Raw genomic sequence first — 14,261 nt, 5'->3', positions numbered from 1 at the left:
CTCGGGATGCTAATTTACATGCAATATAATTTGGTTCTCTTTTATCCTACAGAGTTTGTAGTTTTAGCATAAATCCTTATGATGGCTTGAATCTCTACCTTACATGCCTCCAGATCATGTTTTTTTTCTAACGCAGATACCACATTGTGCGGCACTAATACACCACGACCGCCATTTTAACGCCTATATCATGAGTAAGGACAAAACCTTCCAAACATGCTAGCGCCTTCAGGTCTGGAGGGCATGCTATGAGTTTCCCAGAAGTTGATTTTTTAGAGACAACAACTTTATTTCGATCGGTAACGTTCATAGGGACACAAAGATTAGATGGTGGAATCGTCAACCAAACATAGTGTCCTAGATCAAGTGTGGTAGCCAACCTAGACAATCTCTTGAGCTTCCGCATTTCGCTCTTGCTGTTTAAGGTATATTTCACATGTGTGACACGAATACATGGCAATTCCGAACATTTTTTATGGCAATTTTAGTGACACGAGGATGTCAACTTTAATTGTCAAGCATGACAACTTCTTTTCGAATGACAAGTTTCAATTTTTTGGGGGGGTTTGTTTTTCCTTTTCGGATGACAACTTTAGTTGTAAAAAAGTCAGGGCCGGACTGCTTCGTGCCACACATGTGACACTGCATTTATCATTTGAGAAAAACTATGACTATGAGAAATAAACTCTGTAGCTATCATGCAATATCCTGCCAGGTGTTGCATTGATTTGAACTCGTTGACGACACTTACATAGTTAGAGTCGACATAATTTTTGTTGAGAAGTAAGTCCTCGCCCAATGCTTGAGCTTCAGTGCATGCATGTGCTTCAAGGACCTCAAGTTTAGTTATACCCTCGAAGACGAGCGCCGAGGCTCCCCGTAAGTTCTTGATCATCCTTGCAGACAATGCCCATTGCACCTTTGTTCAATGCCTTTGCCACAATGCCATATGCATTAAGTTTAGAAAACCCCCGTGGCGGCAGAATCGACATCATTTGCAAGGATGCTTTGTGTGCGCGCATGCGCGTGTTATGCGTGTGTGTACGTGCACGCTCGTCAACCTAAGATGAAGCGTGGCCACCACCCTAAGTCACTAGGGTAAAAGGTCGTAGCGCATAGACGTATGTTTCTCGGCTCCTTACGTACACAAATGCACTTTTTTTTCCTAAACAAACACGATTTATCCGCACGACTCCTTTCTGTCACGCGGCATGCTAACATATTTTTCCTTGTAAGTACTCACATGCATATCAAGCAGCCAGGTAGATAATTGAGTGAAAACACACATTCATTTTACCCTTTTAGGATCCACCACATTCATTTTACCAAAAACAATTGCCATCCGAGGTTGGGCTAAGCCCACTTGAAGCCTGATCTACAGAGCACTCAAGACGGACGCGGTGGGAGTATTCATGGTAAATCCTATTTTGGCGTTTATAGTTTTTATTTTTCTTTGCCTAAATAAAGTTCCTATTTTTGTTTTGTGTTTTCATTTTATTTTTCAGTCTGTTTTCATTTTTCATTTTTCAACTCACGAATATTTTTAAAAATTCATGAACATTTCTTAAATGGTGAATATTTGTCAAATTTGTGAATACTTTCAAATTCACAAGCCTTTTTCAAATTTATGTACATTTTTAAATTCACATACATTTCTTAAATTTGCCTTTTTTTAGAATTCACAAACATATTTTTAAATTTGTGAACAAATTTTGAATTTACGAATTTTCCTGAAAACCATGAATATTTTTGAGTTCATGAATATTTTCTAAAATACCTGAACATTTACTGAATTCGCAAAATATTTTTAAAATTTCTGAATTTTTCTGAATTCATTGGAAATAATAATCTGTGCACATATTTTTATTTCTCCAATTTTTGGAAAATTAACAGAAAAAACCGACCATTTTCCCCTAAAACAATAGAGTAGTAGGTGTAGAAAAAACAAAGGAAAACTTTTGCAATAGGGGACATGTTGCATTAATTTTTGCAACCGAGTTCATGTTGCAATACTTTATTTTTTGCAAATAGAGACCGTGACATGATGGAAATGGTGCCGACGACAGAAGGAGCTTGAGGTGGTGGCGGCCATGGCCGAGGCGGGTGTTGCTGCGGGAGCTTGAGGTGGTGGCGGGCATTGCTGCAGGAGCTTGAGATGGTGGGGGCCATGGTGGACCACGACCGAGGAGAGATTTAGCGTCGGATGGTGTTGGCGGTCATTTGCTGCTGGCCTGTGTCGGTCATCTTTAGTAGCGCTCCCGTTGGGAGAGAGAAACGTGAGGATGAAGAAGTCGCCCCACTAGATTAGATAAGATTGAGCAGTTGCGTACGGGAGAGAGGTTGCGGAAGAGATACGATAAGGGATACAGACTTGGGTGGTCCAATAGGCCACGTGGCGCGCAACTAAGATGGCGGACACGAGCGTGATAATCCACTGGTTGATGTTAGTCATTTCCTTTTTTTAGGCAAACTCACGAACTTTAGTACTGCATCACAATGTTTACCCTTCAAGGTGAGCAAACCAAGTATAGTGACCAAAACCTAGAATAAGATAGTGTCCCGCGAGATTGTGTGCCTCGACATTTGAGGCCCTAGGGTCAAAACTGAAAGAACAAGAAGTAAAACTATTAGCCATGCCTATGATTTCCTTTTTATTTTTTGGGTTTCGTTGCATAGCCTGATGGACCAGTCCATAGTTGGAAAAGTCAAAAAATATCCTGGACCTCTGTTCGAGTCAGTGTGGTTGTTACAGCCCAATAGCAGCGCAGGCCAGGAGTTACTAATCTCTACCAGCAGCAGAACCCAACGGGCCAAAATTTCCCAGACACGCGCCTTCCCCTTCGTCCCCAACTCCGGCCGCGCAGCTCCCACCTCCGCCCGAGCTTCCTCCCCGCGGCGACCAAGGAGATCCCGGCGCCCCGCCCACGCCAGACGCGCGGCCCGATCGTGACCCTCCGTCGCGCGGGATGGCGGCGGCGGCTCATCTGCTGGGCGACGACGGCCGCGGGTACGAGCTGGCGCGGCGGCTGGAGGCCTGCGGCGCGTGGCGCGCGTGGCTCGGCGACGGCGCCCACGCCTCCCTCGCGCCGCACCTCGCGTCCGCCTCCACCTGGGACGCCTTCCTCTGCCCCTCCTCCTCCTCATCCTCCTCGCCCCCGCGCCAGCTCCTCCTCCTCCAGCTCCGCGTCCGCGCGCTCCTCTTCGACAAGGCCTCCGCCGCGCTCGTCCCCCGCGCCGGTGCCTCCCCCGCCGGCCCCCACTCCCTCAACGCCAGCTGTGAGTGAAGCCTCTTCCTCCACCACCACCGCTCGCGCCACTCGGTTGCTGAGATTTGGGGAAATCCTTTGCTGCCACGAATCACTGGGCCTGGGGTCTGAAGAATCCGAGCTAGAAATTTGTAGGCGAGGTTGACTCGGTTACATGGTGATCTAGGTTTCATGGGGATGATCAATGTGTACATTCCAGTGTCTTCAGTGGGATGTGGTGCCATTCATCATGGATCGATATCTTTTTGTTACACCCTAATATCGGGTGTTTGCCTACTTCTCTAACTGATTAGTATCTCTTACTGATTACTAACTGAGGATTGAAATGTTATCCGTGAGTTCAATTTTAATGTCTGAGGCCTGCTGTAGTTATTTGGATTTGAAATGGTATCGTGGCTTGAAATGTAGCATATCTTGCATGTTTTTTTCTTTTCTTAAGAGGTGTTATTAGTTGCAACTGTAACTGCTCTGGAATTTAAGTCAAGACTATGTTTTCTCTTCTTCTATTTGTTAAGTTCTGTTGGATGTCCTAAATGTCTGTGCCAGTGTTAGATGCAGAAAAAAGTGACAAAACGTGCTAGCTCAAGATTTGAATAATAACTAGTTTTTGATAAGAAATGATTAATATCCGACTTGGAAGGAAATGGTGTAATATCGATCTAGGTTGCTATCTGCTAGGGCTTAAATGTCTCCCATTATTGATCGTGATTTTCCTTTTTGTTGATCCCAGATCTTCAGCTTCATGGAGATGATATTTATTTCTCTTTGGAAGATGAGCAGGAAGATAACACTCAACATCAAGTATAGTTATATTCCCCATTTAATGTTTGTTTGTCTTAGTATCCGCTAATATATGCGAATCTTTCCCGAAAGCTTGTTTTTGCTGCCTGATATTGATTTCTGTTGACTTTTATTTGATTTGAAACATCTTATAGTAATTTCCCTAGTTATGAACCCTTGTCACAGTTTTTACATGACATGTTCAAAGAATCTTCTTTTAATAGAGAATGTTGCTATTGTTGCTTATCTTGATCCTACACATGGTTTCCTGAAAACCTCCTGCGCCATAGTTGTAGGAATGGTTCGACCTATTTTGTTCAAAAACTTTGAAACTAGGTTCTTGATGGGACATGTTGAATATATCTCACTTTCACCCTACTTGCCGTGTTATAACCTGCTTCGTTTCCTATCATATGCTACACGTTGGTCTCATATTAAAATTAAATGTTACATATTTCATGCTGCCAACCTAGTTACATACCTGACTGTTGAATGTGTTCCTTAATTGCTACTCCCTCCGTCCCATAATATAAGAACGTTTTTTATATTAGTGTAGTGTTAAAAACGTTCTTATATTTTGGGACAGAGGGAGTATAAAACACATCCATATTTCTTCTCAGTTTGCTATATTAACTCTCTATAGCATTTTTGGGTGGTATATGCTACCTAAGAGGGCAACGGTTCCATTCCTATGTTATATTCTGATGGTTATAACTGTTCTTGTTCTGCAGATGCAATCTGGAACTGCGTTTAGTCCAAGCAGGGAGAGTTCGATGTTATCTCAAAGGCACAAGCGACATGATGAGTTACCTGGCACATGGTACAAGCAATATGCTGAAAAGTTCAGGACATTGCATGGCAAGTTTCGCCCAGATGACAAAGAAATGCCAAAGAGAACACCAGAGGGAATGTCTGACTATCTTAAGGTTTGCAGTGTGCATAAAAGGAAGAGGACTGTGTTTACGGACAATCAGGGTCCCAACATTATGTTGGAAAATGGGGAATTCAGTAATTCAACAGATGATCCTTTCATCCCGGAAATACAATTTCCAGCTGACTGTGTTCCAGAAAGTGCAATCCCTAGAGAGAGTGGGATATCTATCAGCAATAAAATTGAAGTTCACGGTGTTCTTGATAATTTACCGGCACCTGTTAGTCGCAACACTGCAATGCTCGAAAGGTTTGGAATGATGCCTGAGTACTACAAGACAGGAAACAAATATAGAGGGAAGGATCTATCTAAAGTAGAAGGAAAATCTTTAAGTCAAGAACAAGCATTGCTTATCACACGGAAGTTGGTTGCTCGATACTTAGCAGTTGCAGGCTTTGAAAGTGGAACTGCAGGGTCTGTTGATGATTTTTCAGATATCATTGTTAAGCACATCTCTAAGCTAGGGCGCAATTTGAAACTTATAACTGACAGCTACAGGAAACAATTTTCATCCATTGAGCTTCTTAAGATGTTCCTACAGACTGTTGGCTACAGGTATGCTGAGCCTTTTTTTGTATACATGTTTCTTTCTTGTTCTGTTTGTATACCTGTAGCTTTTTTTGTTTACATTTTCTTTCTTGTTCTGTTTGTACTCCTTGCATTCTTGTCAGTATTCTGTAGATAAAAGAAAAAACTTTATGGCATATGACTTGCTTAAATAAACATTTTTTTTTTCTATCTGAAATCATACTGCTGCTCTGACAATCATGCTGATAAATGTACTAATCAAAAGGAACAATACCTAGTTGTAAAAGAATGGACCCTGTTTTGCCTCTGCCACTTGTCCGAGGAATTTTCTCAAGTTAACTCATGACAGGCATAATTTCTAGACAGCCTTACCCTTGCATAATTGCAAGGAGTCTGGTTCAAACCCAGGACCTCCAGGCCACAAGTGGACCTCGCGCCCATAATTACCAGGCCTGCCCTTCTATGTGTCACTAGTATTGAATGGGAGAAATCAGCTGATCTTCCGCGCTAGTGGTATACCACGTTGGTGCTGTTATTGGACTTACCTCCCCCCGCAACCCTGACATGTTGGCGAGGAAGAAGGCAAAATCAAAATGGGAGGGGAGATATACACAAGGTTGTCAGGGAAAAGGAGATTTTATCTTCATTGATCACTGTTTGGTAGGGTTCAGGTACATGTTTTGCATGTTCCCCCGCACATGGAGTTAAATTTTCCCATGTGGCCATACTTAGTAGGGCATGCCAGCTTACACCTTTTTCACCAAGCTTCACAATACTGTTCTACCTTGTGTCACTGACAATGGTCTGTGAGCATGCACTCTCAAATTTAGTATGCCTGCTTCCCGTGTTTTCCCTAGTTATGACTTCCTTCCTGATCTTCACCGCTGATTTGCTGGATACGTCATGGTCACAAACGGGACCATGCCACTTTGCTTCACTGAGAATGGTTAGGATAAACAGTCTCTTGACATTTCTTTAAAGGTTCATTTATTTGTTTCAGTTTCGCACCCTCACTGTAAGGTTTTCCTTATTTCTGCTGTCCTAACAGTAGATTTGACCATGTCAGCATGGTTTCCTATAATATTACTTTTCACATTATGCAATTTATTATGTATTAGCATTTTAGCAGATCTGTGAATGTGACACACTTTTGACCGAAAATGATATTCTTGATCTAGCTCCCTTCATTCTAACTCCTGTGTATCCATACTGACACAGTTCTATCTTGATGGTTCATTTATTTGTTCTAATAACATTGCATATTGGATAGAGAAATGTTTGTCTGAAGTAACATAAATGTTTGAGCTTGGGAAAGGTTTCACTATCCAATATGCAAGGTCCTAGGTAAGTTGAGTATTTAACAAGAGAAGTAGGGAAAACGTGCAAGCGGTCATAATGACATTTAGTTTTTGAAAATGAAAAATCTGCAGTATGGCTTAACAAATTTAGGTACTCTGCTAATAGAATTGGTTTATTTTGATGGCAGAGCTGTACACATTTCAGTGCATATGTTGTTTAGCAAATAAACTGTTGAGCTCATGATTTCGTTTTTTGATGTAACATTTAGTAACATTGGACCCTTGATGGAGATTACAAAGATGGGCAGTAGAGTGGCTAGCCACCCAGTTCATCAAGATGCTCAAGTACAAAATCAAAATAATCTCCTTCAAGCCCAACAGGTTGGCAACTTCTGCTGGTTACCATACTTTATGTTGTGTATACATTGCTTACCTTTTTTTTCCTACCATTTCTGTACGCTACTGTCATAATTTCTCCCTTACTTGTAAGGATTAGTTGTTTATACTATATTTAAAAAGCCTGTACCCACAATCATGCAAAGTTGATGGATTCAGCCAACTAACACTACAGTATCAGTATGTATGGTATTACACGGCATCTAAAACGCCTGTACCCACAATCATGCAAAGTTGATGGATTCAGCCAACTAACACTACAACACGTATGGTATTACACGGCATCTAAAACACCTCTAGACGAAAAAATGCCTCCAATTGTTTTGTGTGGCATTTCTATAAAACGGTAGAGAAGCTCACGAAGGGGAAAGTCAACCAAGGCGTTTTCCTGTAACGCCTGGAAAGATCTGGCATTCAGCGGTGTTTTACAGACGCCACAAACGAGGTTTCAGGGTGATTTCCCAAAGCGCTGTAAAGTTCTCGATCAAAATTAAAAAACAGAACAAACAAACACCGTGGGGTCTTCTTCTCTTTATCTGTTTGTATCTTTTCTGTGCCAAATGGCTATCTATCTCTCTTTCCGTGCTGCGAATTTAAATTAAATTTGGCTAGACAAGCCCAGTAGCGAGAGAAATGTCATCAATACTTGCCATTTCTGAACTACATTTACGCCTTTTAACTACCTCCAACTCTTTCTCGCCAAGCAGTATGGGACTAAAACAACCTCTCGTGAGAGCAAAAAAAAAAAACCCAGTATAAATAGATGGGCATGCATGATTCGAACGCTGCATTGGCTGGAAAACATCGTAGCGCACTTACCACCAGACCAAGGTAATGTTATTGGCAAGAAATTAATATGCCCTTTTTACTGATACATACTATTAACGATGACACCCACGAGTATCCATTAGGAGGTGTTTCTTACAAACGCCTCAAAACCTGTATCAATTTGAGGCTTTCCAGAAAACGCCTCCAAATCTATGTCTGGTTTGTGGCGATTTGCAAAAAATGCCCTGTAAGCTTCATCCAGTCCGAGGCGTTTTCGAAAATGCCTTAAGCTAGAGATGATTTGGGGCGAACCTGATAAAACGCCTTCTTAGATGCTGTTCTGAGACGTTTATAAAAAACGTCCTAACAGAAGGCCATCTATTATTAACTGTAAACAAGCTCTTTGGCTAAGCTGCCTGCAAGTAAATTTACTTGATGGGAATGGATATTGGTGTCTGGCTGGTCATCATTACAGCTGTGTAATCTTGCTGATACTTCTATTTTGAGGCACTTACAAATTAATATTAGCGCAAGTATCTTTGAGATTTAGCTAGAACGGGTTGCAAACCAATGTTCGTACCTCAGAGTAGGCCTCCTTATTCTTCTAATTGTTCAGTCTCTTAAAGAAAAAAATCTGCTAATTCTTGCAACTTGGAACCAACTCCCAGAACTAATGTTGGATTTGACCATTCACTGTGATTTGCTACCCATTGAACTGGGAGTGGTTCTAGAATTTAGTCTCTACATTCACCCACTGAACCAGCTATTTTTGTGACACCGGACCGAATGGTCACTAATCACAGTGATGGGAACTATTCTGCTTCTGCTACATTTGTTTGTTTGACTGGCCACTGTTTGAGGCAAATAAGTGGTTTTTTTTCTTTTTATTGTGATCCAATGGGGAGGAGCTCATGGACAATAATATTAAGACACCTAGCCAATGGGCTACTGCCCAGTTCTCTGCTATTCTTTTTATCACCGATATACGCAATTGAAACTATCACTATTCTCGAAAATTTCTTCTCTGTGAAACCCTAACATCATTTTCTCATGCTGCCCCCTAACATTAACACATAGCTAATATGCTTAATTGACAGCTCCAGAGGCAGTACACTCCTCAAATGACTATCCATAACCAGAATCTGACAGCACAGCAGCAGCACCAGCTGCTGCAGCAGCAACAGTGGATGAGGCGGAACCAAATGACGGGGCCCCGTGGCGCTCTTACGATGTCGGACAAAGCCCAGGCCCTGGTAAACGTGAAGCTCGAGAACACCATGGATTCACAAATAGATAGCCCGTACGGATCTCTCACCCGACAACAACAACAGATGCAGCAGCTGAGGCACCAGCAGCTACTGCAGCAGCAGCAACAGAAGCAGATCCAGCAGCAGCAGGTATTGCAGCTGCACCAGCAGCAACAGCAGCAGCCGCAGCAGCAGCAGCAGCAGCTCCAGCCACAGCAGCAACAACACCTCCAGCAGCACCAACACCTCCAGCAGCAGCACCACCACCAGCAGCAACACCTCCAGCAGCAGCACCACCAGCAGCAACAGCAGCTTCAGCAGCAGCTGGGCATGTCCGGAAACCAGAGCGCCCAAGCCCAGCTAGCGCAGCAGCAGCAGCTGGGCATGTCTGGAAACCAGAGCGCACAAGCCCAGCTAGCGCAGCAGCAGCAGCTGGGCATGTCTGGAAACCAGAGCGCCCAAGCCCAGCTAGCGCAGCAGTTCAAACAAGCGCCGCAGTCGATGTAAGTATCCCCAGTTCTTGGCCGGTTTTATGCCGCCATCAACTGCTTCAGTCCCTTGATCCGCGCTGTGTTGTAGGAACTCGTACGGCATGCGGGTGCCGCCTGTGAAGGTGGAGGCGTTCCACGAACTGGTGAGCGGGGACTCGTCCAGCGACACCAGCAAACTCACATCTCCAAAGTAGATCATCCATCCCTGTGCCGATGAAATGTACACTGTATAACTCTGTAATGTACAAAAGGGACGTACGTTCACTGTACTTGCAATTCTACCGTCTCATCTGTTTTCACCAGCCCGTGTATCGTAGATGCAATGCAAGAGGTTTATACTACTTACTAATTGAGGTGATTTAAGTAATGTGTACGTTATTATTAGCTCATGCGTTTTCACGGTACCAAACTTACCTGTCTCAGCAATTTCCGGTTTCTAAGAGTGGATTTTTGGCTCCCGGCCTACATGGAGCCTGAATTTTTAAACAATACAAAAAAAATAATCATATTTTGAAGTTTAAAAATTTCTGAAAAAAATACACGTGTACATAGGGATCTTATCTACAAGTATGTAAATTTTCATGATGAAATAAGTTGTTATGTGAGCAACAAAAAAAATGTAAGTTTTCATGATGAAATAAGTTGTTATGCGAGCAACAAAAAAATTTTTCATGAACTTCTATAGTGAACAGTACATGTGCTAAAAATGCATGATATTGCTTTTTTTTAGCCCACATCATGGAACTTTTCACACTTGTAGACCATATCCCAAATGTACATGTGTATTTTTCAGAATTTCTCGGAACTTCAAAATTTGAGTTGTGAGTTTTTTTTTTAAATTTTCAACGGGGGGGATCAGCCGCGCGGGGCAGCCAGGGCCTAGTTGTGAGTTTTTCAAATTTCGAGTCCCATGGAGCTCAAGCTCCATTACCAATTTCCAGTTCTCCATACATCCATCGCTATTGGCTGGACGGTAGTCATCAACTTGAAGTTCTTTATCGAACAAGGAAAATGTGTTTCATGTCTTGTGGTTCTGATTCCAACTTGATTCCAACTGAACGATGGCTGACAGACATGTATGATGTACTCTGTAGGGCTGAGGGCCCAATTAAATGATTTTCAGATAAATTTAAGATACTGTTCAGAATTTATTTTTATTTTTATTTTTGCGTTGAGTGGAATAATTTGCAAGTTTACAGACTACATTTTTTTATTCCCAAAATCATCGTAGACTCTTTTCTTGTTTTTGAGAAAGTGATCCAGTAAACGTCCTTTTCTGCAAGATCGTTCCAACCGTCTGTCAACTGCTCCCTCAGTCCCTTTCGACACCTGATTATCCACCGCACGTCCAGAGAACCCACGGTGATGGTCATCTCTACCGTCTCTATCAGAGCTATCTCATTTTTTCTGTCAATTTTTTTGTTCGAATCACCTGTTTTTTTTTTTTGCCCTTTTATCTTTGTTCCGAGCACCTGCTTTATAGCAGGATAGTATTGCTTTAGCATTGATTCTCGCAAATTGTTGTTACCTTTCGCTCTCGTTCAGTGCAGAGATGTCTCGCCCGCGTATCCACATTCCACCCAACCACAATAATCCAGAATTGATCACAAATCATCACTACTGAGCACAATGAATGAGCAACACGTGCAAGGGTACAACTAACAACAAGCAGAGGAAAAGGGATGCGGATGGAAGATGGTAAGATCATAAAGCCTTTGTTACTGATGGATTCGAGTTACACAGGTAGGCAGCACCGTAGTGAGATAACAATAATAAGCGAATACATGCATACATATATAGAGAGAGATCATCATATATAGCGTGGCAACAACGTGGTAAATAATATCCTTGAGGCCATCTCTTTGTACAGTTGACGCATGCCGGGCTTGGCCGGCTGATCTAGCCGACGAAGATGATGGAGGGGTCGCAGCAGCACTCGTCGATCAGGCAGCAGCAGCAAAGCGCAGCCAAACTGCACAGCAAGAACGCAGAGTCAGTTGAGTACTAGGTAGGTAAATTAGCTAAGCTAGTGAGTTGAGCTAGCGTGGGAGCCAAATCATGAGAAAAAGTAGCGGCCGGGAACAAGCAATTAGCCGTGCAGGAGGTAATTGAGTACGTACCAGCCTTCGAGGAAGCTGGGCTGGGCGCGCGGCGGCGGCGCGGCGTACTGCGGCGGCGCCATCACCGGCGGCCCCTGGTACGGGCCGCCCTGCCCCTGGTATGGCCCCCCCTGGTAGTAACCTGCATACATAAATGACCAATAACAGACCATCAAGATCAAGATCAAGAAACGAAAAGAAAACCCGGCCGCATCTTGGATCCTCTTCTGGTTCTTCTCTGCAGACTAAAGAGATGATGAGGGTGAGCTGAGCGCTAGCGTACCTTGCGCGGGGTAGGGGTAGGCGTACTTGGGGTCGCTCATCCTGATCTCGCCCGAGACGACGAACTCGCTACTCTGTACGAGTCGACAGTGACGCCGGGGACGGATGGGGAAGGAAGCGGCTGGAAGGTGATGGACGGGTAACAGTGGAGCAGGTAAATGAAGTGGGTGGCTAATGGCGTTTCTGGGCGGCGGCCGCGTGTACTTATAGCCGGCCGGCGAGGCAGCCGTGTGCGTCTCGCGCGGTTGGACGTGGCGCGCGCGGGGTAAAGGCGGGTAGGCCATGCGTGTCGGCCGAAGCGAAACGATGCTTCTCCGGTGTGGCGAGGCATCTGGAAAAGCGCGCAAAAGAAGGCCGCCGAATCGAACCCTCACCGGGTTGCTTTGCTTTGCTTTGCAACGAGGTTTTGGCATCCGATTCCATCCCAGCCGTGCGTTGTGTTCCTACCGCGCTGCGCGTATGCCTTCTCTTCTCCTCTGCTGCGCCGGTGCACGCTGGCATGGGCAATGGCAGCCTTGTCATCCTTCCGTTTCGCGGTTCGAAAAGGGATTTTTCTTTCCGTTTTAGGCGGCTGGCTTGGTTCTGGTACCGGCTCGATCGCTGCCGACCCCCCCAAACATAGCAGCAGGCCATGTGGTCAAGCCGCGTGGGCGTGGTCTGGCCCTGGAGGAGTTTCGCACGTCTTCACCAGGCCAGCAGTGCTGTCCCGGCTGTTCTCCGGTACGCCACCTTTTTCAATTTTTGTTGGGATTTCTTTTTGAATACCTATTGCTCATTGGTCCATGATTTTATTTATTACTCGAGCCGCCGGATTCGTATCCCCAGCGAGGTGGAACGGCGAAGGAGGTGAAGCAGGGAGGAGACCTTGTCAATGGTTAGAGCAGCTCTTTTAAAGAGATGTTGTATGCGACCGATCGCGGTTTTTTTCCCTCGAATATGCATGAGTGTGCATATTATATGTATTAAAGAAGAAAGACAAAGTTTACACGTACATCAAGACACGCTACTCCTCACTACGCTCTCACCTCGTTACCGTAATGAAGAAGGGGTTTACATTCCCTTCCAGTAATCCGGCCGTCGACCACACCATGCCCTCTAACCTTACTCTATGTAGTAACTGCTCGATTGACGTCCGTGCTCCCTCGAACACGATAGCATTCCTATGCTTCCACAACTCCCAAACTGTTAACACAAAGATGGTGTATGGATTCTTCCGGCTCATGGTGTATACAAAGATGGTGTACACAAAGATGGTGTATAGGTTGCGGAAGGCCATGGTGGTTATGCGGATGATATGGTGGAGGGCCTAGGAAAACTTGCCAAATTTTGGAAAATTTGATGGTGCCAAATGATGTTGGAACCTATCTAGGTGGATGGGGGATGTCAATAGCTTCTCGACGAGCTAAAGAACGCGAAAATCGGACTCCGGATGTGGAAGTTATGGTCAAAACGGTGAAACTCGGAAGGATGAATCGGGGTGGGGCGGTAGTACCGCTTGGGAGGGCGGTAGTACCGCTTGGGAGGGCGGTAGTAACGCTTGTGGTGCTCAGCGGTAGGACCGCTTGGAATGGCGGTAGTACCGCTCGTGTCGGGAAAATTCGCAGATCGGTATCGGGGCGAAATTGGGGCGGAAAAGGATGATTTCGGGGGCAAAATTGGATGGATTTCGTGGATGGAAAGTGGTTAAACTTGGGGAGATGCTAGATCCACTCGAAACCAAACAAATCCACGGATCAAAATCAACAAAACATCATCAAACCAACAAATCACAAAAAAAATTGGGGCTATTTTTGGTGGGGATTTTCGAAATTAGGGAAGAACACAACAAAATTAGGCTAGAAAAAGAGGGGTAGGGACTCCAAATTCGTGATCAACCTTCCTCTGATCCAAGATGATGTAGAGTAGAACCCTAGATGCCCGATCTTTCACGAAATGGAGGGGATCCTACGAAGAACACGAAGAACACGGGGAAGAACGGAGAGAAATCACAAGAAACGCTCAAGAACAAGTCCAATCACACATCCACTAGACAATCAAACACACAAGATCCACAAGGTACATGAACAACAAAGAGAAAGATACAAGGTAAAGTTCATCTCCAAGAGGAGGTCTTGATGGTATCCTAGACGGATCTTCCCGCGAGGGGGTCTTGATGATATCCCGCAGGATCTTCTC

At 44.3% G+C, this 14,261-nt stretch overlaps 2 protein-coding genes across 2 annotated transcripts; one reads left to right on the top strand and one right to left on the bottom strand.

The window, feature by feature from the left end:
* Positions 1-2,787: 2,787 nt before the first annotated feature.
* LOC123123270 (uncharacterized) lies at positions 2,788-10,068 on the top strand. The gene is made up of 6 exons (XM_044543750.1): positions 2,788-3,276; positions 3,997-4,067; positions 4,778-5,532; positions 7,073-7,184; positions 9,065-9,717; positions 9,794-10,068. Exons 1-6 carry the CDS (start codon positions 2,967-2,969, stop codon positions 9,897-9,899), a joined length of 2,007 nt encoding a protein of 668 aa, XP_044399685.1. The 5' UTR covers positions 2,788-2,966; the 3' UTR covers positions 9,900-10,068.
* Positions 10,069-11,396: 1,328 nt separating this feature from the next.
* LOC123125801 (cysteine-rich and transmembrane domain-containing protein 1) lies at positions 11,397-12,385 on the bottom strand. Its single transcript, XM_044546254.1, has 3 exons — positions 12,088-12,385; positions 11,826-11,946; positions 11,397-11,677 (listed from the first exon to the last, which is right to left on the bottom strand). Exons 1-3 carry the CDS (start codon positions 12,368-12,370, stop codon positions 11,605-11,607), a joined length of 477 nt encoding a protein of 158 aa, XP_044402189.1. The 5' UTR covers positions 12,371-12,385; the 3' UTR covers positions 11,397-11,604.
* Between the last annotated feature and the right edge of the window lie 1,876 nt (positions 12,386-14,261).

This window comes from Triticum aestivum, chromosome 5D (assembly GCF_018294505.1).
Source record: "Triticum aestivum cultivar Chinese Spring chromosome 5D, IWGSC CS RefSeq v2.1, whole genome shotgun sequence".
In the NCBI taxonomy this organism is placed as follows: Eukaryota; Viridiplantae; Streptophyta; class Magnoliopsida; order Poales; family Poaceae; genus Triticum; species Triticum aestivum.
The sequence above is the reverse complement of the archived record's forward strand: the minus strand, read 5'-3'. Positions and strand labels throughout refer to the sequence as shown.